Source organism: Chaetura pelagica, unplaced genomic scaffold (assembly GCF_000747805.2).
Source record: "Chaetura pelagica isolate M959 unplaced genomic scaffold, ChaPel_1.0 scaffold280, whole genome shotgun sequence".
NCBI classification, from domain to species: Eukaryota; Metazoa; Chordata; class Aves; order Apodiformes; family Apodidae; genus Chaetura; species Chaetura pelagica.
Window position 1 is genome coordinate 217,048 of NW_009951788.1, and position 22,302 is coordinate 239,349.

The 22,302-nt window shown below is 38.7% G+C and overlaps 1 protein-coding gene across 2 annotated transcripts in view; it reads left to right on the plus strand.

The window, feature by feature from the left end:
- Window positions 1–22,003, plus strand: part of ZNF106 (zinc finger protein 106) — a 29,089-nt gene extending 7,086 nt beyond the window's left edge. Inside the window, exons 3-21 of one of the 2 annotated variants that reach the window (XM_009997163.1) lie at window positions 1,211–1,408; window positions 3,603–5,693; window positions 6,526–7,147; window positions 7,973–8,042; window positions 9,053–9,207; window positions 9,302–9,362; window positions 9,689–10,030; window positions 11,352–12,129; window positions 12,483–12,538; window positions 13,032–13,177; window positions 13,509–13,643; window positions 14,541–14,657; window positions 15,478–15,669; window positions 16,768–16,830; window positions 17,738–17,857; window positions 18,321–18,392; window positions 19,839–19,910; window positions 20,533–20,679; window positions 21,687–22,003. In XM_009997163.1, coding sequence (XP_009995465.1) covers window positions 1,211–1,408; window positions 3,603–5,693; window positions 6,526–7,147; window positions 7,973–8,042; window positions 9,053–9,207; window positions 9,302–9,362; window positions 9,689–10,030; window positions 11,352–12,129; window positions 12,483–12,538; window positions 13,032–13,177; window positions 13,509–13,643; window positions 14,541–14,657; window positions 15,478–15,669; window positions 16,768–16,830; window positions 17,738–17,857; window positions 18,321–18,392; window positions 19,839–19,910; window positions 20,533–20,679; window positions 21,687–21,743 — 5,494 coding nt within the window. In that variant the 3' untranslated portion in view covers window positions 21,744–22,003. The remainder of the gene's footprint in view (window positions 1–1,210; window positions 1,409–3,602; window positions 5,694–6,525; window positions 7,148–7,972; window positions 8,043–9,052; window positions 9,208–9,301; window positions 9,363–9,688; window positions 10,031–11,351; window positions 12,130–12,482; window positions 12,539–13,031; window positions 13,178–13,508; window positions 13,644–14,540; window positions 14,658–15,477; window positions 15,670–16,767; window positions 16,831–17,737; window positions 17,858–18,320; window positions 18,393–19,838; window positions 19,911–20,532; window positions 20,680–21,686) is intronic. The other variant, XM_009997236.1, reaches the window with a different exon arrangement.
- The last annotated feature ends 299 nt before the right edge of the window (window positions 22,004–22,302 follow it).

The following is a 22,302-nucleotide window of genomic DNA, read 5'->3' on the forward strand; positions in this document are numbered from 1 at the left end:
CTTATAAGAATGTTGGCTTAAGATATTGAGTGAAGGTGCATATTTTTTTCGTTTCCTCATTTTATTTCATTTTTTCTGTGAAAAACAAGGATTCATATTTGTCTTTTTCATATGTGGATCCCATTATTTTTTTTTTTACCCCAGTTATGAACTATGTGTTAGTATTATATTGTGACTTTGGTCTCAAGTGTGCCATGAGTGTGTGCAGATCTGCTTTTATGAATTAAATGGCAGAACAGAAGAAAGCATTGTGGAGCCAGGCAGTGAGTCCTAACTTGGTCCCACTGACTTACTTGCAGTGGACTGTGCCCTTACTAAGTTTTTTTTCTTTTTTGTTAACTGATGAACATGTTTTTCTTGTTTAGGTTTACCATTAACAACATAATTCCTTAACAGTGGACTTCTGAAAGGATTTGTCAGGAGAACAAATAATGTATTTTTAGAAATCTGGATTTCTTAAAAAAAAAGTTAAAAAAATGTTGCAACCTTAATTCAGTATTCACTGAAACATGAGTAAAGCCATTTGTCTCCCACAGCTGTCAACTTCCTCCAGCTGAAATAATTTCTGTATTTCTTAAGATAAGTCCTCTAAAGTAGAAAGCAGACCTCATGCACACTTGAACCAAATAAAGTGCAGTGAACTGAAGACACTCTCCCATCATTCACTGTGCTGTGGAGTCTTTGGATTCCTGGCAGCAGTCTCAGCTGTCCCAGTTTAGGATTTGTTGTGTCATGATTGGCTGTATCCATGGACTGCCTCCTCCCTTTTCTAAATTTCACTGGGGGAAGGCTCAAGGCAAGGATTAAATGTAGAAGCTGTCACCAGGCTTCCCCAGTGCAGCTGGCACCATGGATAGGCTTCAGAGCAGCTCTTGCTAGCTCTGTAAGCCTTCCACTCTGCCTCCTCACTCACTATGTTTTCTCTGAAAAGATTTTGAGTACAACAATTCAAGAAGAATTCCTTCTCCCAGTTAACGCAGCATTATTACCAAGCCTTTTACCTCTTGATTGTTGGAAAAAAATCTTTAAAAAACTGACCATCAAAAAAACTAGACCTTGAAAGAAAAACCCAGAGAATTCAAGTAACTTAAATATACTGAACAAAACCTAGTTGACTTGAACTCAGATTCAGAGGAAACAAAGTAAGATCAGAGAAACCTGCCATGCCAGTTGGCAGAGTGGAAAGTCCACCCTCTGCCTCTCTTCCTAGGGATAGCAACCATGAATGCCGGGTGTGCAGGGTGACACTGGTGGGTTTGTCGGCGTATGCCAAGCACATCTCCAGCCAGCTGCACAAAGACAATGTTGATGCCCATGACAGAAAAGAGGAAGAGAAAGAAGAGGCTGAAGAAGAATACCTTGACAAAGAACTAATTCAACTAATCAAGCAAAAGAAGGAACAGAACTGGTGAGTTTGTTTTTCTCCTCTTAGGTCATAAAATTGCTTTAAACACAGTTAAGATACGCTCCTAAGGCTTAGGTGCTCATGAAATGTAAACTGCCTGTAGCCAATATATTTGTTTTGAGAACAATCCAAGAGACTTATGTGGATGTTTGGTTTCAACAAGTAAACATGGTTCTGCTGAATGTTTTGTTCTATTGATCTATAAGGATCAAGGAACTGTTCTCCATTATGGATGAAAACAGTCCCCAGTGTGGAACATTGTGTTTTGAGAGCCTTAATATTTTTATTTTAGGATTTGATACCCATGTAACTGAAAGGCTTAGTAAATGTGACAGTAGTTTGGGGGAAGGAGGTGTCTGTAGGAACCTGGCCTTTTGGAAACTTGCCAAACATGCTTTATTGTATAACTTTAAGCCATCTACTTTTAAAATTAATTGTTCTGTCAATGTCAGACTGAAATCTTAATAATCCTTGAATTAAATTCTTACCTGTTTTATCTTACTACTTACTGTTAGCTAAACATAGTTCTTATGGCTCACTCTGAAATAGAAAGCTGCAGAGAGTAACAAGTATTGCCTTTAATCTTCCTTGTGACTCTGCAAATTTGCATTGCTAATATGATGTTCCAGTTGGGAATATATTGTTTGAATAGGTTTATCTCATGGCAGTAGTATTTAAGGGCATATGATTTTTGAAAGAAACTCTTGCTTGCTGTGGCTAGAAATTTCAATTATAATCTCCAAGTGCACAAATCTGTGGGGATTACTTGCTTTTGACACCAGTCTGTCATACTGGAGTGTCCATGTACTGCACCACGGTCGTGTTTTCATATTGGTCAGTGTAGGTAGCAACAATGTCACTTTTCCTGGTTTTGTGGTAAAGGAATAATGCTGTCAGTATTCTGAGGCAACTGAAATCTTAGAAAATACCTGTTGGATGCTGGGGTGGGGGGGGAGGAGGAAACTATGTGGATAAAGTTACTAATACAGTGAAAGTGTTTCCATCAGATCATAATGTGGTTGAGTCAGGTCCTAGAATCTATGGTGTCACTTAGACATTGTTTCTTTGAAGTCTTAGAGCTCACTTTATATTATGCAGTAGGCCATTTCCTATTAGAGAGTAATTATTTGTGCATCTTTTAGCAAAACTAGACTATGTTGAAAACTTAGAGTTGTTCAATATGAATTTTCAGTTTAATCAAACAAATTACTTTTGAGCAGTAGTGTGAAAGTTTCCTCTCTTGCTTGTTCAGGGATCTGAATGAATGAATTTATCTATGTTATGTCAGAAAGAAGCATTTCTGGAATCAGTTTTTAGAAAAAACGTCTAATAAAAACTCTGCATTTAGTTGGATAAATACTTAGAATGTTTAGACTGCTGATCCTGGGAATAGCTGTCAGTGTTGGGGTAGCATTTATCTCTAAATGTACATGTGATAATTTACCATGTGTTCATGATGAGCTGCCAAGCACAAGCACTGTCCAAAGGGCAGCAGATAGTGCTTTTGGGAGGCCCGTACAGACTCAGCATTGCGTGCTGTGCACTGCTCAAGTCTGTTGGTTAAAACAAAACAAAGTATTTTATATCTGAGGTACAATTTATGTGGATGTTTTACATCTGTGTTTTAATTTAAGCTTTATAAGCTGAGACATGATCCTGTTTGTTTTCTCTAGTAAGAAGAATAACTGCTTTTCTCAGACTAACTTTCCTTCTGTTTTCTACTAGTTCACTCTAGTTATGCTGCCTAACACCAACAGAATAGGCTTCAGAAAAAATAACTATCTCACTACTAGGAATTTTTCATCTATCAAGAATACTCAAATGACAAAGATTATACAACAGAAGGAAGCCTTGTTTGTTTCTTACTAATTCCGTGACTAGTAAATAGAAAGGAATATTATCTTAGGAGTTAAACATAAATATTTAGGAATTAATCTGTTGACCTGTCCCTGCACCAAATCAGTTGTTCTTGTAAGAGTAATTTTGAAATATCATACACAAGTAAAGGTACAACATTCGTTTTTAAAGTCAGACACTACAGAAGTCTGAGCAGTAAAGGAGCTAAAGTTAACTCTGTTTCTTTTTATTTAAAAAAGTAATTTTTCTTCCCAGTGCAAATAAAATACATAAAGCCTGTGTACTGTTGGATTTGAGTGGAATAGCATCAGAATTTAGGTTTTTCTCAATTGTTTTGCAGGCAAGCTGAACCAGGCTGTGCAAACCAGGAATTGGAATGTGATGACAGGAGATCACAGAGAAGGCGGGAAGAGCGAGCTACTTACAAAGAAAGAGAAGCTTATGATCAGTCATCGTGGCATCATCATAACGCATCACAAAGGGACTGGCAGTGGGAAAAGGATGATTATATTGGTCCTAGACAAGGCAAATTTTCACACTCTCAGAGGAACCTTAACAGATATGCAGGAGGTCCAAGGGGACGCCCTGGATGGCACCAGAATGTTTCAGGAAACTCTTCAAATCGGCATAAATGTGGGAATTCTGGAAATGTTTGGCATCCAAGTGGGCGGGAAGGAGGAACATCAAATTGGCATCACAGTGCAAGGGGGAGAAATTCTGCTTGGCACTCAGAAGGAACAGGTCATTTTCCTAGCTGGAATTCCAAAAGTTACAGAGGAAACTGGAAATCTAGTCCTCATGGTGCAGGTGGTTGGAATTTTGGCAGCTCGGAAGATACATATTCGGTAGAGCCAATTCAATATAACAAGGAAAGATACGCACGGCAGCGGCAGGAGAGAAACCCTGATGTTCTACCATATAGAGATCGAAAAAATAAGAGTGACTCTTTTGATTTTACTAGTGATAAACTTCCTTCTGAGGGGGCGTTGGAATTTGGTGCATCAAAGCAACCAGAAAGCAAAACTTCAAGGGCCAGTGGAAAAAGTGGCAGTCCTTCCAGAGAGAAGATGTATCGCTGGACTCCCTACCCAGCCCAGAAAGCTGCAGAGCAGCAATCATGGTCAGAAGACAATGTTTCGAGAAGTCCAGATAAAATGGATTCTGTACTTGTACCTCTTACTGATTCATCAGTGCAAGGAAAAACTTGTGACGCCAGTGCTATCCTTTCAAAACTTAAAAAACGGGAAGCATCTTCCCCTTCTAATGTAACCTCCGATCACCAAGATTCTTGCAAGGTAATAAAAGACTGTTCCAGTGGTGAAAAGCCTGACAAAGATGATGGCAGAAGTAATAGGATGCCACCACTGAAATCCCCTCTTCTGAATATTGCAGAAATGAAGTTATCTTCCCCAAAGCAGGACACAAATGGTCTCTTAAAAAATGTCAAGCTTCTGTTATCCTCAACTAGTGGCAAAGAGCAGAATCATTTGAATGCACCAAACTTAGAAGAAGCCAGTTTATCTTCTTACTCATCGAAGCTGCATGGTGCATGTGCTGGTAACTTACAAGACAACAAAGATGTGCTTGGTAGAAATCTCATAGAGCCTGTTCATAACTTAAGTGAAGCAGAACAAAACCCCAAAGATGTTCAGTCCAACCATTCCTTGCAAAATGCTCCCTTAACCTCTTGCAAGGATACAAGTGACCGGAATAGGAAAGAAACTGAGGAAGCATTGTCAAAGAATGAGTTCAGACTAGGTTCATTAGAAGAGGTGAGCAATGATGATTTAACAGGAAGTGTGAAGTCAGAAGCAAGAGTTGAAAAGTTGGGTTCTTCTGTTAGTTCTTGTTTGCCCTGTGACATTCCAGAAGGTAAACCAGCCACGTCTGAAAAGGAAGATGATGAGAAGCCAGCTGCTTCAAGTATTGCTTCTGTTGATCTAAAAGATTCTATGTTTCAGATAGAATCTACAGTTTCTCTATCAAGCAGTCAGGATCATTTGCATGTGCATTTGAAAACCTCACAGGATGGAGAAGGGGATGAAGACCATGCCAAGGCACATGATCACTTTGAAATGGAAGGTTTTGAAAATCATTCAGATAATGAGCTGCACAAAGGAGGAAACCAGTCACTAGGCCTCCTTCTTCCTGATTTAAGCAAACTTGGCCTCCCTGCGTCTCTGCAAAGAGACCTGACACGACACATTAGTCTGAAGAGCAAAGCTGGGACACATCTTCCAGAGCCCAATCTCAATAACGCGCGGCGCATTCGGAATGTGAGCGGCCATCGGAGAAGTGAGACTGAGAAGGAGTCAGGGCTTAAACCCACCCTCAGGCAGATTCTTAGTGCTTCCCGGCGAAATGTAAACTGGGATCAAGTCATCCAGCAGGTAACCAAGAAGAAACAGGAACTTGGCAAAGGTTTACCAAGGTTGGTACCTTTCAGATCTAACCATGTCTCTCTGTGTGGATGCTGAGGGGGGAGGGTTGTTTGTCTCCAGGTCTGAAATCAATTCCAGAATCCTAAAATTAAGACTTCAGAGAGAAGCATGCTGTACATGATCTTTTGCATGTACAAATAATTTAGGTTTTTTATGATTGCTTGCTGCTTTGCATGTCTGTCCACAGATAAGGTAACTGTCATCTGCTGCTCTGGAAAGATTTTGATCCATTCCTAATCATTGCTTAATAAATATCTAAATATGGATACTAGCAGTATATTTACTTTTCAAGTTCTAGGAAGTGGAAGAATGTAAATATGCAGTCAGGATGTGAACAGTGCTGTGAGAGTTGCTTATTTCATTATTTATTCAGGACTACAAGAAATACTTGCATTGCTGCAGGCAAAATAAATGCTCCCTCTTGATTTGTTAATCTTTTAATCTGGTACACAGTTTGGTTTTGTGTTTAGAGGAAGTAATTATATAACACTTCACTTTTGAAGTTTTCTTTAAACCTGAGGTTTTTCTAAGCATCTTGAAAAGATGTCATACTTGCTTATTCCAAACTTAGTTTTCAATAATTATAACAACGTGATTTCTGACTTGGAAATAGTACTGTCAGTTACTAGCCACTAAATCTAATTTTGTCATACACAAAAGCTAATCTGTTGCTGGATGAAACAGAAAGCACAGATTACCAATGTAGTATGTTGCCAGACTTCTGGAAGCAGTAATGTGCATTTGGAGAAGGGGAACCGGCTTTTTGCTAGATTTAGCTGGCTTGTTACATGTGTATTTATTTTTGTTTCTATCTTTTTAAAGGTTTGGCATAGAAATGGTGCCTCTTGTTCAAAATGAACAAGAGGGTCTAGAACTTGGTGAAGAATCTGATCTGTCTGCTCTGGAAGGATTCCAGTGGGAAGGGATTTCCTTAGCAGTACCTGGCTCTGCTAGAAAACGTAGCTTTTCTGAAAGCAGTGTCATTGCAGACAGAAATCCTGCCTATAGTTTCTTCAGTGAGCAAGCCAAAATAAAAGAAAGTGGGCACAGGCAAATCATTGCAGCCAGCCACTCACATCCCATAACATCTGGGTATGAGGCAAGTGCTGACATCGAGGTTGACTTCAAACGGGAGACGTCTTCTCTTCCTTTGTCACCATTTATGTCTGAAAGAACTGAGACTAGTGGAAGGAGACACAGCCTACAGGCCACCTCTGAGGTCACAGGCCTCACAAAGCAAGACCAGGAGAGCCCAGAGAAGAGAACACCTCTTCTTGAAAAACAAAATGTACTAGAAATCTCAGAAGAACATCGTCCAGCTTCAAATAATGCTTCACTTCTTGCAGTGTCTAATAACGTAGATGCAGCTACAGACAGTAGCTGTACATCTGGTACTGAGCAGAATGACAGCCAAGGAATTGGAAAGAAACGAAGAGCAACTGGAGTAAGTGTACAGTTTGTCCAGGTGTGGTGTTTTTTCACTGTGAATGATTGCTGCGAGGAGGACTTTATCCATTTGATTGTCTTGTACATTGATGGCCTCAAACTGATTTGCTTGTTTAACTTAATTTTCTTTGAAAATTATTTCTGTTTCTGCCTTCCCTAGTGCAGGATTTCTGCTTAACGTTTTTTTAATTAGTAGGAACTGCAAATCTGCTTAAATTTTGATTTGGTAACCAGCATGCTATGCTGGTAAACAAGAACTATTATAATAGTTCCATGGAAGTACTTGTGTTGTCGCAAGGATCTTGGTGTTTCAAAACTTAAATGAAAGCTAGGTTGTGGATTTTCTGTGTTTTTTTCCTATCTGTTTTCCTCAGATGTTCCCAGTTTTATGGTCAAGCAAGGAAAGACAACTCTTTTTACAAAGTTCTCTCCTTAAAATTTTATCCTTATATCTGAATGATAATTCCCCAAATGGAAAAAATGTTTCTGATATATATCCTCAAAATGGTTTTGTAGCAGAAAGCTATAATTTAATTCCTCATTGACCTAATCCTCTAGACCTTAAACTAAAACTGTAGAATAGAAAGTCTGACCCGTGTGGTCTTAAACATATGAACATGTAGAAGGCTGCCTGCTTAGTTCATATTTCTTCCTAGTTGAGATGAAAACGTGATGCTCATTTTGTTGCTCTCCTTTTAAATGCAGAGGGAAGGATGAGTGAATCTCTGTGGGTACAAGTAATGGTTGAAAATACAGTGAATGTTTGACTTTTTTATTTAGGCAAAATTGCTCTTGTAACTTCTTAACTCCTGTTTACTTTCAGGAGGGATCTTCTCCTGAAATTCCTAGTCTAGAAAGGAAGAATAAGAGAAGAAGAATCAAAGGTAAAAAAGGTGAGCAAATATCATACATACATGCATCTGGTATACAGGTTATAAATACATAGTAGTAATTTGACTTGGCTAAAATGGTAGTTCCTTGATGTTACTTTGGTGCTTCTTGGGCTCTTACTGAAGATCATAGGGTGGACTGCTCTCAAGTCTCTTTGGTCCTATCTATTTCTAAGAGAAGACTTTGTCCCTCCTTTCTGCCTGCAGTTCATGTTCCCAGTTGCACAGATGGGACCTTTGACTTCCCCTCCTCAGGGGAGAGAAGTTTTTTGCCCCTTTGGATGTAAGTTCTGAGGGGGGAGGCATCCATCACTCCCTTCAGTTTCAGCCGTGCAGCTTTCCCTTTCTGCTTCTGGGTGATCTCACCAGAAAACTTGTACTCTACATAATTTGAGCTGTGTTTTGTTTTTGACATCTCCAGCAATACTTTTTGTTTTTGTTTTCGTTTTCTTACTCCTTCTTCCCTCTCCTTCATAGAATTTAATGTGGAATGCCTTACTCCTTCCTGCTGCTTATTCTGACATTAGACAGATCTTTCTCAAACATGCGTAGCACATTCCACATTACCCCATATCAAAATGAACCATCTGTGTTTGAGGCAGAATGTTTACTTTGGGGACTGAATCATTGCATCACCATCTAGGAGGTCTGGGGTCCAGAATATAGCTTTCAAAGGTTCAATTTCTCTGGTTCAGCTATTATTTATGTGGATCTTCTTGTTGGAAGCAGTATTTTATTATTTGTAAAGGCAGGCTTGTCAGCCCCTGTCTTCAATGACTAGTGTCTATTATGTAGACTAATAACACATTCAACTTAGTAAAATGTCTTTCCTATTACTTTGCTTCAGCATCTGCCTTACTGTAGTGAATCTACTAAAGGAAGCTATAACAATGAAACTAAGCAGTGCTCAAAATGAAGCTTAATTTGCTTGGAGAATCTATAATGTCAGGAGAACATTAGAAAGCAGAAAAGGAGCTTCTTTCACTGAGTACAGTCTACATTTTGTTTTTCAGAACGTTCTCAGGTAGACCAGTTGTTGGCCATTTCTCTGAGAGAAGAAGAGCTGAGCAAGTCCCTGCACAGTGTGGACAGCAGTCTCTTGCAGGCTAGGGCTGCCCTGCAGGCTGCCTATGTGGAGGTTCAACGGTTCCTTGTATTAAAGCAACAGGTAACAGTGGGCTTTTGGGACTGTCTGAACTAGAAGTTAGCAGCCTGACAAACTGCCTTAAGTAGGACTGATTTAAACCACAAGTGTTTTGCAGATAACCATGGAAATGAGTACACTGAGAAGTCAGAGAATCCACATCTTGCAGGGGCTACAAGGTATGAGATACCATAAAACCACAGCTATAGAATGCTGACTCCCATATTCTTTGAACTCAGCATCTTGTAAAAATTGCATTTAACTTGAATTCACTCATTTAAAATGTGCACAAAAAATTGTAGTCTTTCAATATTGAAGTCTTTATTGTTCAAGTGTAATCTGTTGTTTTTGGTAGTGCCATCTATTTATTGGCTTTTAAAAAAATTTTTCCTTTGTCTGTGCATCCACAAGAGGTAAGCTAAATGCTAAATTGGCACTGCTAAATTTTATTGTGAAATGTGAACGGGTTTGTTCTGCTCTTTTTTTTTCCTTCTTTTGTCATTAGAAACATATGAACCTTCTGAACTGTCAGAGCAACTTCCCTGCAGTGCCTTAAGTGAGAGAAGAAATAGCAAATCTCAGATGGCAGCTGACTTAATTCCTGCAGGCTCCCTCGTGCCCCTCTTGGACACTTTGTCTTCTTCTGTACGTCCTCTGGGAGCTTCTGTTCATCCAAATGTTCCATCACCATTCCAGTCTTCTGGCATCACACCCGATGCTCCTCCTGACTCCTCAGTACAAGTTAAACGAGAACCTGTGTCTCCAAAAGGCTCAGAAGAAAATGTGAATTCTGTAGTCCAGCGCTCTCCAGGTGCTTCACAAGCAGAAGAGGTGGAGCAGAAGGATGGTATGTGTGGTTTTTTTTTGTTTTAAGAGAACTGTTTTTAAGAAAATTAGGAATACTTTTTTTTTTTTTTTTTTTTTTTCCAGAAGAATGTAAGTTGGGTCTCAAACCTGCAGCCTGTTGTGCAGGGGTGAAGGCTGATTAACTCCTTAGGACATTGTCAACTTACTAGTCTTAGAAACTGGGACCTTCTTTGCAATGAATCCAAATGGATTCCACATTTTTAAAATTGTTAAGCACATGTGAATTTTAGTCATATGCACCTATATGTTTCTAGTTTTATTTTAAAAGTAAAACAAACCTGAATTTGAAGGTTACATCCTCTTAGAATAATATAGTTAATAAAAAAAACCCATCAAACCTTAAAACCTGCCCTGTAATTTTTGTCTTGTGCTCTGCATTGGTAGCTAAAAATGTGCCTATACAGGAAAAATGCATGCCTGAAGATCTTTTTTTTTTTTTTAATTATGACCAGCTACGTTAATAGTATTCTGTGTTTTTCTTGGGCCCTGCTGGGTAAGCACAGAGTATAATTTGTGATATTAAAAGTAACAATCCATCTTCTCTCCCTCTGCATTTCTTTAAATCCCACTGGTCTGGAGATGCTCAAAGTTTGTATGGTCTTATTTGTGGTAGCAATTATTTGTGTAAACAATTTGCTATAAGAAGGATGTCAGGCACTGGTCACTCGTGAGGGGTGTGGGGTTGAGTAGAGGAGGGCTACCAAGGAAGGTTCATCACCTAAACTGCAGAGAAACTGACAAATCTTACCCTGATGGTTCATAGTGCTGCTATTCCCAGGATAGAAAGGGTGATGCTGCAGAATGGGTCGTGCACAACTTATCTACGTTTAGTTAAGTCCTGGTAACTTGGTAGAAAGAACTAATGCAGGTAAGTTAAGCACAAGATCTTCAAACTGTGTCACAGAGCAGCTGAGACGTATTGGGCATGCATTGGTTAATATCAGTCCTACGGCAGTGGAGGCTGGGAAGGAAGCACACTGTGAAGGGTGTGGTAGCATCTTAAGCCCACAATGCAGGTTGTTTGTAAGAACTTTAAAAGCATATAGTCAGGAACTTGAATGATGTGCTCCTTTCCTTTGCTTCTGGATACATGGATAAACAATTTATTTCCCGGTTCTGTTTTAAAGGCTTGATAGCTGACTGAAGTAGCAGGTCTATGTGTGCACATAGCTTTCAACATATAGAAATAACCACTTTTATGCAAAATCAAGTATAAACAGAAAAATGCAAGGAAAGCAATTTTGCATAAATACTTATTGCTGAGCAGATTGTATATAACACTAGTTTATTTTCTTCAGAAGAGACCAACCAGAATACTTCGGTGTATCCAGTTATCTCTGCAACTGTATCCCTATCAGAGCTGGCTGCTTGTTTCCAAAACCCTAATCAAGATGTTCACAACCCTGCTGTGGACAGGGGAAAGGCTGGACTTCCTGACAACCCTTCTCCTCATTCACTGTCTGTTTTCAGCAAGAAAGAACCAAATGATTCAGTGACTGAAAACTTTTTACTGGGTCACTGCAGTGCTTCTCTTCCAAAGCAGCCAGTCCTTCTAGAAATGTCAGTGGATAAAATGCCCAAATTGTCAGCAGAACCATCTGAGCAACAGACAGCAGCCACTGTAGTTCCAGCAGAAAAAGGAAACAGGAGGAGGAGAAAGTTAAGGAAGAAGAAAACTCTGAGGGCAGCCCATGTGCCAGAGAATAGTGATACAGAGCAGGATATAGTTGACTTTAAGCCAGTCCGGAAAGTCAAGGGTGGAAAGGTTCCTAAAGGAGAAAAAGTTACTACATCCACTCCTCCAAGACAGGAGGATGGAACTGCTGCACAAACAGCAAGAAACAAAAATGAAAATGACAGCGATGCTTCTCTGGAACTAGTGGAAGTTCCAGCACCCCAATGTGAGGTGGTTGACGTTGGTTCATCAGAGTCGGGAGATGAGAAACCAGACAGTCCATCCAAGAGGGATTCACGCAGCTCTGTGGATCAAACACTCCTAGAGGCATCTTGCTCTGGTTATGATGAAGTGAGCTCTACCAGTGAGATTGGCACAAACTATAGGGATGATGGGAAAAGAAGGTGAGAATTATTGTAGATCTCTCAAAAGGAAAAGCATGATACAATATTCATAAGAGGCTTCTCTTTTTTTTTTTTTTCTCTCTTCAGAGTTTACAACATCAGTAACTCTTTAATTTAACTCAAGAGTGAAATAAAAGATAAAATAAAAATTGAATTTCCTTTTTTAGTCCAGCAAATGAATGTGTCTTGCTACCTACTAATTTGTTTAATACAAGAGCAAGGCTGCCCTCCATGGAAAGTTTGGTTTCAGCTTATCTGTCAGAGCCCATTTTCTACTAAGTGCAGAGTTTTGTATTCTGGAGTATTACTCACACCAACGTCTAATCTTGCTAGTCTTTATTTCTATGTTACAGTGTGGCTGAGACGCAAACTTCCATATCATCACTGAAAGGATCAAAGAACTCATCAGGTATATATTTTAGGCTCTTCTTCTGATACTTTGTGTATAGTATCTTGCGACACTTGGAGTTAAGTCTCCATCAGACTGGTTGCAGAGGGGAATTTTTCCCTGAAGATAAAAACCTGTGTTAAAAACTGAAGTAGGAAGAGATGCATTCTCACTTACGTCATCTCTCATTGGATGTTTTGTGCCTTGGCCCCTCCATAGCCTCCCAGCCCCTCCCACAGAAACACTTCTGCTTACAGTCTCTGTAGAGCCGTAGGACAAACACTAATACATTCCTTTGGCTATTTTAAAGATCTTCCTGGACTTGTCATATAAAGGTCTTTCTGGCATTTTATATTGCCTTCTGCCACTTAAAGGCTCCAGCTGGGACTCATGATGAAATCTGACCTTAAGGTGCTGAACCCACAAATATTTCTGCTGTTTGGTAATACAAACATCAGTATAATGTTGGTTGGAGTGTGTTCCCATAATCAAAGTACGTGTGTCTGTCCTACAGAAGTGTCTTCAGAGCCAGGTGAGGATGAAGAACCTACAGAGGGAAACTTTGAGGGACACCTGGCTGCAGTGAATGCTATTCAGATTTTTGGGAATTTGTTGTATACCTGCTCAGCAGACAAAACTGTTTGTGCCTTCAATCTGGTTGTAAGTAAGGTTGTGGGAATGGTGTTATATTAATTGCAGTCACAAGGTTTCAATGCTGTTTTTGTAAAGCCTTACTATGTAGTTAAGGAAGCAGCTGCTTTTGGAAGAGCTGCTTTTTCAAGCACCCAATTTTTCTTATGCTATTTTTTTCTTCAAACCTTTCTCTCCACCTCCCCAACCCCTTGTCCATGTGAGAGGGATAAGGGGAGATAGACTGCTGCATATGTCCTGCTTTTATTAGCTGTCCTACCCTATTCTGTCAGGTGCAGATCCCAAGACCCATTACGGGCCTTTTTGTTTATAGATGTTGACCTTATGCTTTCCTTTCTAGAGCAGGAAGTGTGTAGCCATCTTCAAAGGACATACTTCAAAAGTGAACTGCCTCTTGGTCACTCAGACAAATGGGAAGAATGCTGCACTCTACACTGGCTCAAGTGACCACACTATCAACTGTTACAATATCAAGGTACTCCAACTCTGTGTTGATTAACATGTACTGCATTTTTATGTGAGTGTTTCTTCACAAATACAAATTTAAAAAGCCTGTATGAACTGGACACAAGCCCCAGTTTATGCCCTATTAGAGTGGAGCAGGAAAAGAAGTCACAAAACAAACAGCAAACTATTAAGTGCTTTACTACCCTAAACTTTTGGCTAGCTTGTCAGCAGAGTTTTTCCCAGAACAGCATGAGGGATCTGGAATGTTGGGAGCACTAAAGTGCAGGATGGTTGCCTGGCCATGCATATTGTATTTGTCTTGCTGTATTTCTGACTTCATTGCTTATGGAAGGCACTGGTTTCTTTCTAGAGCAGCTATAGAAAGAACAGATACCTGTTATTCTGAGAGCAGGTGGAAGAACAGACTGAGACTTTCTGAAGCTGGACTTCTAAGGGTTAATTATAAGAAGTCTTGTTCAGCCTGTGGCTTAAAGGACTAGAAAGCAAGTATCTGCTTCAGGGGGCGAGAGGTTTTTAACTCTTAAGCTGGTGGTTCACAGCACTTCCCTGTGTGGGACTTTTTGGGGATTCTTCATGCTTATGCATGTAACAGGGTATTTTCTATATAAATATATCTATATAGTCTGTAGTTTAAGCTTCTGTATACTTTAGAGGTTGAGACTAGAATAAAATTTTAGGCTTATAACTGGATGCTTAAATATAGCCAAGTATAAAGAGAAGGGAGTGAGCCGATTAAAACAAGAATGAAGCTGCCATGTGACACCAGACTTCAAGATATTTTTCTCCAGCTCTGTTGGTTCAAAAAATGCAACTTGTAGGTGAAAATCATAATTCATTTCAGGCATTTTTCCCATGAATTGTTTTCAGTTAAGGAAAAGCTTTAAATATATCTTTCTGTTGCCAGACCAGAGAGTGCATGGAGCAGTTTAAACTGGAAGATCGAGTGCTCTGTTTACACAGCAGATGGCGGATCCTTTATGCAGGCCTTGCAAATGGCAGTGTGGTTACTTTCAGCATAAAGGTTAGTTTGTTTAAATATTGGCAGCTTAAAAGCCTGTAAAATGCTGTTTCCCTCTGCTTTGTATTTCTTTCCTTTTGTTCACACGATTAGTAAGTGTATCTTTGGGTATAAGCAGTCACTGTTGGCTCCCTTTGGTCCTTTATTTTGTGACTGCATGAAGATGTCTCATCTCCCCTTTCCTCCCTTTACCTTCCTTTTAGCTGCTGTATTGTTGTCATGTTTTTCCTTGAAAGGTTTCACCAGGGCTAGTCATGTGTCATGAGAGTTTTCTGGCACAGTTATTTGTGAGTCCTCCTTTTTTGTGATACTTGTGAATCCATCAGAGCAGTGTGAGAGACGTTAATGTGTTGCTCGTTTTGCCTGCTCCATTTGCAGTTTCAGAAGAGACATATTCACGTTGTTTTCTGGCAGAGGGGCTTAATCAGCAGTCCCAATATTTAAAAGTAAAGAAAAATATATTTTTAAAAATTATTATTATTATGATTATTCTTTCAATAGGTCTTAGACTAATTTTTCAAATTCTGCTTTACAAATTTATTATCTTCCAATTTTTTTCTAATAACACTATTTCCTTTCATTGCTCTAACTCAGAGTATTTGCTGGACCTTTGCTAAGTAATAATTTTTTTTTTTTTTAAGGCAGAAAATGAAAGCATAAGGAGTTATTTGATTTGGGAATGTAGTTGTTAGGATGCAACTCTTACGACTGGTTGAACTGATGTGTTACTAAACTGAACAACAACACAAAAATGACTTGGGGGTCTAATCAGCATCATAGCAAAGTTTTAGTTCTGAAATACCACTTTTGCTTCCCCCAACAGAACAACAGGCAGCTGGATACCTTTGAATGCCACGGCCCCAGAGCAGTGAGCTGCCTGGCCACAGCTCAGGAAGGAGCACGGAAGTTGCTGGTTGTGGGCTCCTATGACTGCACCATCAGTGTGCGGGATGCGCGGAATGGGCTGCTCCTCAGAACCCTGGAAGGTCACAGCAAGACTATACTCTGTATGAAGGCAAGTGTCTCTGAAAATGTTTTTGACAAGGAATGCTTAAAATGGTATTTTTTTTCTTTTTCTTTCTCATCTAATAGAGAACAATTTGTGGTAGGAAATAGAGGATTCCTCTACTTTAAATAATAAAAAGAGGATTTCTTTTGCAGGAAAATTGGCTCTGGCTGCCACATCTCATTTTCCCAGCAAAACTGTTCAGAGTATGTGTGTAGGAAGCAAGTTTATTTCATGTTGTTAGAAGATTCAGGGAATCTTGAAATGTGAGTTTGTCAACAGAGGGAAAGTTAAGGAAAAGATTAAGTTCGCTTTCACATACCTTATTTTACAAACAGGAGACAGGAAAAAATGTAGCTCTAGACAAGTATTCTTGTTTTAATTGAAGAATCACTAATACTTATTTACAGGTTTCTAGCTCCTGAGATTACAAGCTGGAAGATACATTTATCTGACTGCTTTGTTGTGACCTCCATCATGTAACTGACAGGGGATGACTTTAATAAATTGTATTTGTCACTTTAGACATTACAGTGCAGTGACATGGCCTTTTTTGCGCTGTTGACTATCCTTGTCCTGCTTCCATGGCAGCATACTGTGGTCCCTTCTTGATCCATGATGGATTTGCTAAGTTTTCCTTCCAGATTAGCTCTTGTGAGGAGCACTGTCTTATGTGCCCAGAATATAAGTACACAGCACATCCAGTATTTCCAGGAAACAGTGGTCTCTACTGTGCATGTGCAGAGCAGGATTTTGCATTCAGTTTGCTTGGTCTCTGATCTGCTGCAGAGCTGTGCCTGAGTGTCTGTAGGCAGGATGAGTTAGCCTGGTGGGCTGCAAGTTAATGCTTTCTAATGTCGATTGTGAAGTGTCAAAAGTCATCATTAGGATGAGCATAGCACGTTTTCCAGCTCTTATGTAAAGAACTCAGTCCAGGCTTTTTTTTTCTGTTTGGTTTGTTTATTTGTTTGTTTTTCATACTTAGTGATTTTAAGACTGTCAAGTTTGGGAAATGCTACAGTACAAGTTGAAACTGAATGGTGTCTTAATGCTTTGCTAGCCCATTTCTGTCTATGTTACAAAAATAAAACTATTCTTTTTTCTAAGGTGGTGAATGATCTGGTATTCAGTGGCTCCAGTGATCAGTCAGTCCACGCCCACAACATTCATGTAAGTCTCACATACAAAGTTGGAATGACTCTTTAAGGAAGTGAATTCCTGTGCTATAAAGTCAGTATTTCTAGAATTTTTGACGGACTGGTGGGGCAAATAGCTTCCAGAAAAGAAAGTTATATGATTGTTCATGTCACTGTGCACTACAGCTATCTAAGGAGGCATGCAGAAAATACATAAATATGATACACAATCCCTTTTTATCTGCAGATCTTCCTTTTGTAAATATCACTGCAAACATGCTGATAATATGAAAAGGGTTCAGAACAAAGCTCTGAGATATTCTGATGGGGGAAGAGTTTCTTTATTAGAGGAAAAACCTGAGGGACATGGTGTTCTGAAACAGCTGGTTCAAAAGCTGTTACTTGTCATGAATGCTTTGTCTGTAGCGTTCCACTTCATCCGACACCATCTTTCCCCTGAGTGTTACCAGAAGCAATCATGTATCTGTGTAGTAAATTAGAGGAAGACTCTTACCAGAGGGAAATTTTAATTGACAAAAACGTTTTCTGTTTCTATGTATTTAACTAAATTTGCTCACTAATTTCTGTGGCTACATAAATACTGCTATTACTAGTAGCATGGTACAACCTGCAGGATAGGTGGGAGCATGTAACTAATGAGGAAACAAGAAGACAACACTTTTCATAGTGGCCTGCATTTCTGTTGTCCTGGAATGGCTCCGTGTTAACATGGGCAAGAAAAGGATAAGTAGTATTTGTTCATAATGTGGAAGTGCCTTCTTAGGAAACTGGAAACACTCTTTATTAGGTTTCTTTTATTTAGTAGTGAGCATTGAAGCTAGCTACCCTATCTAGGTTACGTAAAACTGCTTAGTTGTTTTTTCTTTAGAAAAAACAACAAACACCTATTTGCCTTTGTTTGTGTTTTTTTTTTGAGGTAGACTGGAGAGCTGGTGCGGATCTATAAGGGCCATAACCATGCAGTAACAGTTGTGAACATTCTTGGGAAAGTGATGGTGACAGCATGTCTGGATAAATTTGTTCGTGTTTATGAACTACAGGTAAGAAAACAGATTACTACTAATGACATTTACTTAATATGTGTTAATTATTTTGAAGTGAAATAGAAGTTATCTTTGTGCTTACTGGTCTCTGCCCCATCCCTCTCTTTCCTGTCACTCAGAATATATAGTTATCTCACCAGCCAAAATACATGGATTTTAAAGAATATAACCTAAACTATTTTTTTAGAACCTGGGTTATCTTAAGACAACAACAGCTCAGAAGAGTTGGGACGTGGTAGTTTTGTCTGCTGAAAGACCCGAGTGCTTAGTTGGACAGAAAGACTCACAGAAGTAATATATTCAAATGTGAGCTTTCATGGTGGCTGTGAAGTTTGGAATCCACCCAAGGAGTTTAGTAGCTACTCAGGAAGTTGGTCTTGGAAGCATTGTCATTTGCATGTCTGTGAACAGTGGCTTTTAGTTGTCATGTTATTAAACGGCTGTTTCTGTTTCTTTCAAGTCGCACGACCGCTTGCAAGTCTATGGAGGCCACACAGATATGATCATGTGTATGACTATCCATAAGAGCATGGTAACTTCCTTCTTTTCATTGGTCTCAAAGAGGAGGTTGTAGTTTCCACAAGCATATGCAAGATAGTTTACTCTTTTTGAGATAATGAAATGAACCTGCTGTCTGACTAAAGAACTTAGAAATGTCAGCCAAAAAATCGAGTTGCTCTAAAGCTGTTTATGTAATATAATTGTCTGGGGAGAAACTACCTTCTAGCTTATTGTAGTCTTGAAGCAACAGCTACATTTACAGTGATGAGTGCAATGAAGAGCCTAGAAATAGTAAAATAGTTGCTCTCTTCAAACATCGATCCTGTTTGACTTTTAATCAAGAGTCACAGCAATTCTAGGGAAAAACTTCACCCACAGTCAAAAACTAGTAACCTTTGACAGAACCTAAACAAAGGTATGCAACTGATTTAAGTGCACAGATTTCTTCATGCATCTGCCCTGCAGGTTTCATAAGCACTTGCAGATAACTAACTTGCTTAAAATAGTCATTACAAACTCTTATTAAGATGCACGTGTAGGAATTTGTTTGCAGAGTTTCAGGTTGTAAAATAAGAGGTGTAGTAGTGATCTGTATTAACAGAAGAATCAAGTCTGGCAGAACTGATATCCTACTAACTGGAGTACATGTTGCCAAAGCTTCACCTCTTGTGTGAGCGAGACAGAGCCAAGTGCACTCAGGCTTTATGTTTACAGTCTGAGGCTTGAAATGCTCTCCAGCCACAGTCTGTTTTGGGTGTTCTCAAGTCAAAGAGGTGTTCAGATGAGAAGCTTAGTGAGAAGTGAAAGATTATACTTTTCTGTAGTAGTCTTAGTAGTAGTCTCTTATACACAGCAGATTGGCTGTTAGTCCGGTGAGGGATTTCAAAGAAGCAAAAAGACTTGAACAAAACCAAAAAATGAAGTCTTCATCCTGCAAAGTTCTCTGTATTATGTGAGGACTTTCTTTAACTGTTCTTTATGGGATTATGAGCCTCTGACAACCTTTTATTTCAAAAGGACAGTTTTGTGCAGAACATTTGCCTGACCAAAGTGTTTGAGATACCGTTTTGCATCAGTCTTCTCTTTCTGAAATTCTAATCTTCTTCCTCTCCCTCTCTTATTATACATAAACTGGTTAAGTCCTGGAGATACCTTCAACTTGACATTTACACCTAAATTTCTTATCACTTCAGTGGGTAGTATCATTGCATTCTAAAGTTTTCTGAACTTTTACACACAACACTATTGACAATAGAAGTTATGGAAGCATTTCTTAATCGTTAATACATTTTTATAAACTGTGAATGCAGATCTTAAAATAATTAGGACAGGCTCATTTTTGTAAATTTAGAAGCCTTGCATGTTTTATTGTTTTTCATCTAATATAATCTCCTTTTAAAATTGACCTAATGGGATGCTTTTTGTTTGTTTATTTGTTTTTTCTCAGCTTGCTTATCCATAACTGTCTCTTTTACAGATCTACACTGGATGCTATGATGGCAGTGTCAGAGCTGTGAGGCTTAATCTGATGCAGAATTACCGTTGTTGGGTAATGAGCAAAAAGTTTGTAGCCTTCCTTTGTTGCAGTTTTTAGATTAATTTTCTGGGCGTAGTCACTATTCAGTCTGGGTAATTACATTTAAAAAATATTATTGAATTAACATAAAAATGTTTATGTACATTTTTAAATGTAAGTATATCACTAGTTCAATTTTTCATAGTCTTTAGTGTATGTATATGCTTTGGGGCAAGCTGATAGTAGCATCTTAAATTATTTTTCTCTCTGGCAATTTTTAGATAGTGACATGTAACTATTTAAAACTAAAAACTTCAGCTGTTTCACATAGAAAAGCTGATTTACTCTGCTAAATAATTCCATTCCAAATGACTCTATTTCAGGTAAGCTTAAATCTTGTAAAGGCTGAGTTCCTGTCTTCCCCTTGCCATTCTTGCTGATGGTCCAGGCTTTTCTAGAGGCAGGAAGAATCTCTGTAAAGCTGTAATTAAAGGAAGAGAGACCATTTGGAATGGAAATAGAATTAAGAAGATTAGAAAGTTACAGGCGGTGGTATGTGAGTGAACAGTCTTGATAGAATATGGTGAAGTTTCAAGAAGAAAAGCATTAGCTGAAACTCTTTCTCTGGCTTTTTCTGGCATGTGTTTTCTACCAGTGGCATGGATGTTCATTGATCTTTGGAGTTGTGGACCATCTGAAGCAGCACTTGCTAACTGACCACACCAACCCAAATTTTCAGACCCTGAAGTGTCGTTGGAAAAACTGTGATGCTTTCTTTACTTCCAGGAAAGGTTCCAAGCAGGTATGTGGTTGAACTAATGTGCTGATATTTGGTAGTATGAAGTACTTTATATCACCACAACAGTGAGACTTCATCCTATTTGTCTTAAAAAAGATTACATTATTCTAGTCTTGACAGGCTTAGCTGCATTCCATTACAGCTCTACAAGGCTAATAGGGTTCAGTTCGACCTGTGATGAAGAGTGCAACTAAGTGTGATAATCTGAGATAGAGTCAATTTAAAACAGTTTGATCCTAAATTATTACATGGAAATAGTAAAATTCTTGAAATATTAGGAGAAATTCTGATAACTATACTCAAGATGTTAGTACGTTTTTGTAGGAAAAAATATTTTTAAAATGAAAAAACATAAATATTGAAACAGATGTTTTTATCCCTGTAATTTTTATTCATCACTACCCCCCTTCATTGTTGTGGAGCTGATGCAGTTTATTTTTCACTTGAGATTGGTTTTGCTAACAGTCTTTAAATAGTACATAAATTTCTGGGTAAATGTTAGCAGAAATGGGAAAAAACTTGAGAGTTTTTGAGAGTTGGATTCAGTGATGTGGAAAGGGTTGGGTCGTGGGTGGAAGGAGGGTTGTTACCTATAGACTGGTTAAATCCACATTTTAGTCCTTGGCAATATAAACTACTTCCCTGTTGAATTATTTTCAAAATACACAATAGAAGGAGATTTCTTTGAGAAATAAGAAACAAATAGAATCCTGAATTTCTTTTTACATACTGGCTTTGGATATGATGTGTTTGCTTTATAAACTCTTATAGACAGAAAGGAAACTTCTTTTTATTTGCCTTGTATCACGTAGTATGCAAGATACTTTAGATGTGATTTCATATCTTCTAAGTTTTTTAGAAACTTTAAGGCAAAAAATGTGTGTTATTCAGAATGTCGCTTTAACTGAGGTTTCAAGAATCTTTTGCAATGTTTTTTGTGTGGTTTTTGTGTTTATTTTGTTTGTTGTTGTCATTGTTATTACTAACTGACTTCTCTGATTCTTATCTAGGATGCTGTAGGACACATTGAAAGACATGCCGAGGATGACAGCAGGATTGACTCATGAAGCTTTTCACCTCCCACATTGGGAAGTAATTTTATATATCAGAATTATTCCAAATAACATCAATTTCTTACTCCAGTCTTTCCTCTTTATTTTCCCACTTGGAATGCAAAAATGGAGTGGGGCTGAAATGCCTTGCTGCAGAGACTGCAGATTGTGTTGCACTCTGTAGAATTAAGGCTGGTCAATTGGAACTTGGCCCAAATGGAAGATTCTTGCAAGTTTTTAGTTCATTGTCAGATAAGAATATTCCCTCCTCTTGTCTGCATTGGTTTTTTGTTGTTTGTTTTTATCTGTTTGTTTGTTGTTTTTTTATGAAGAAGAGTCTGAGAGTTTTTGGGAAGTCCAGAGGGGTGTTGGTAACTTAGATTACAAAGAGGTGCTGGTGTTTGCAAACTCAGCTTGAAGCCTGTTAAATGTCTAAGACATGTCTGGTTTTATGTTGTATCAGTTTTGGGTTTTTTAGCTCATTTTAATAAAGTTCTGCAAACCAGAATATCACAGATTCTAACAGGATAGCCTGAATATCCAGTGTACATTTTGACTTTCTTCATAAAAGGAA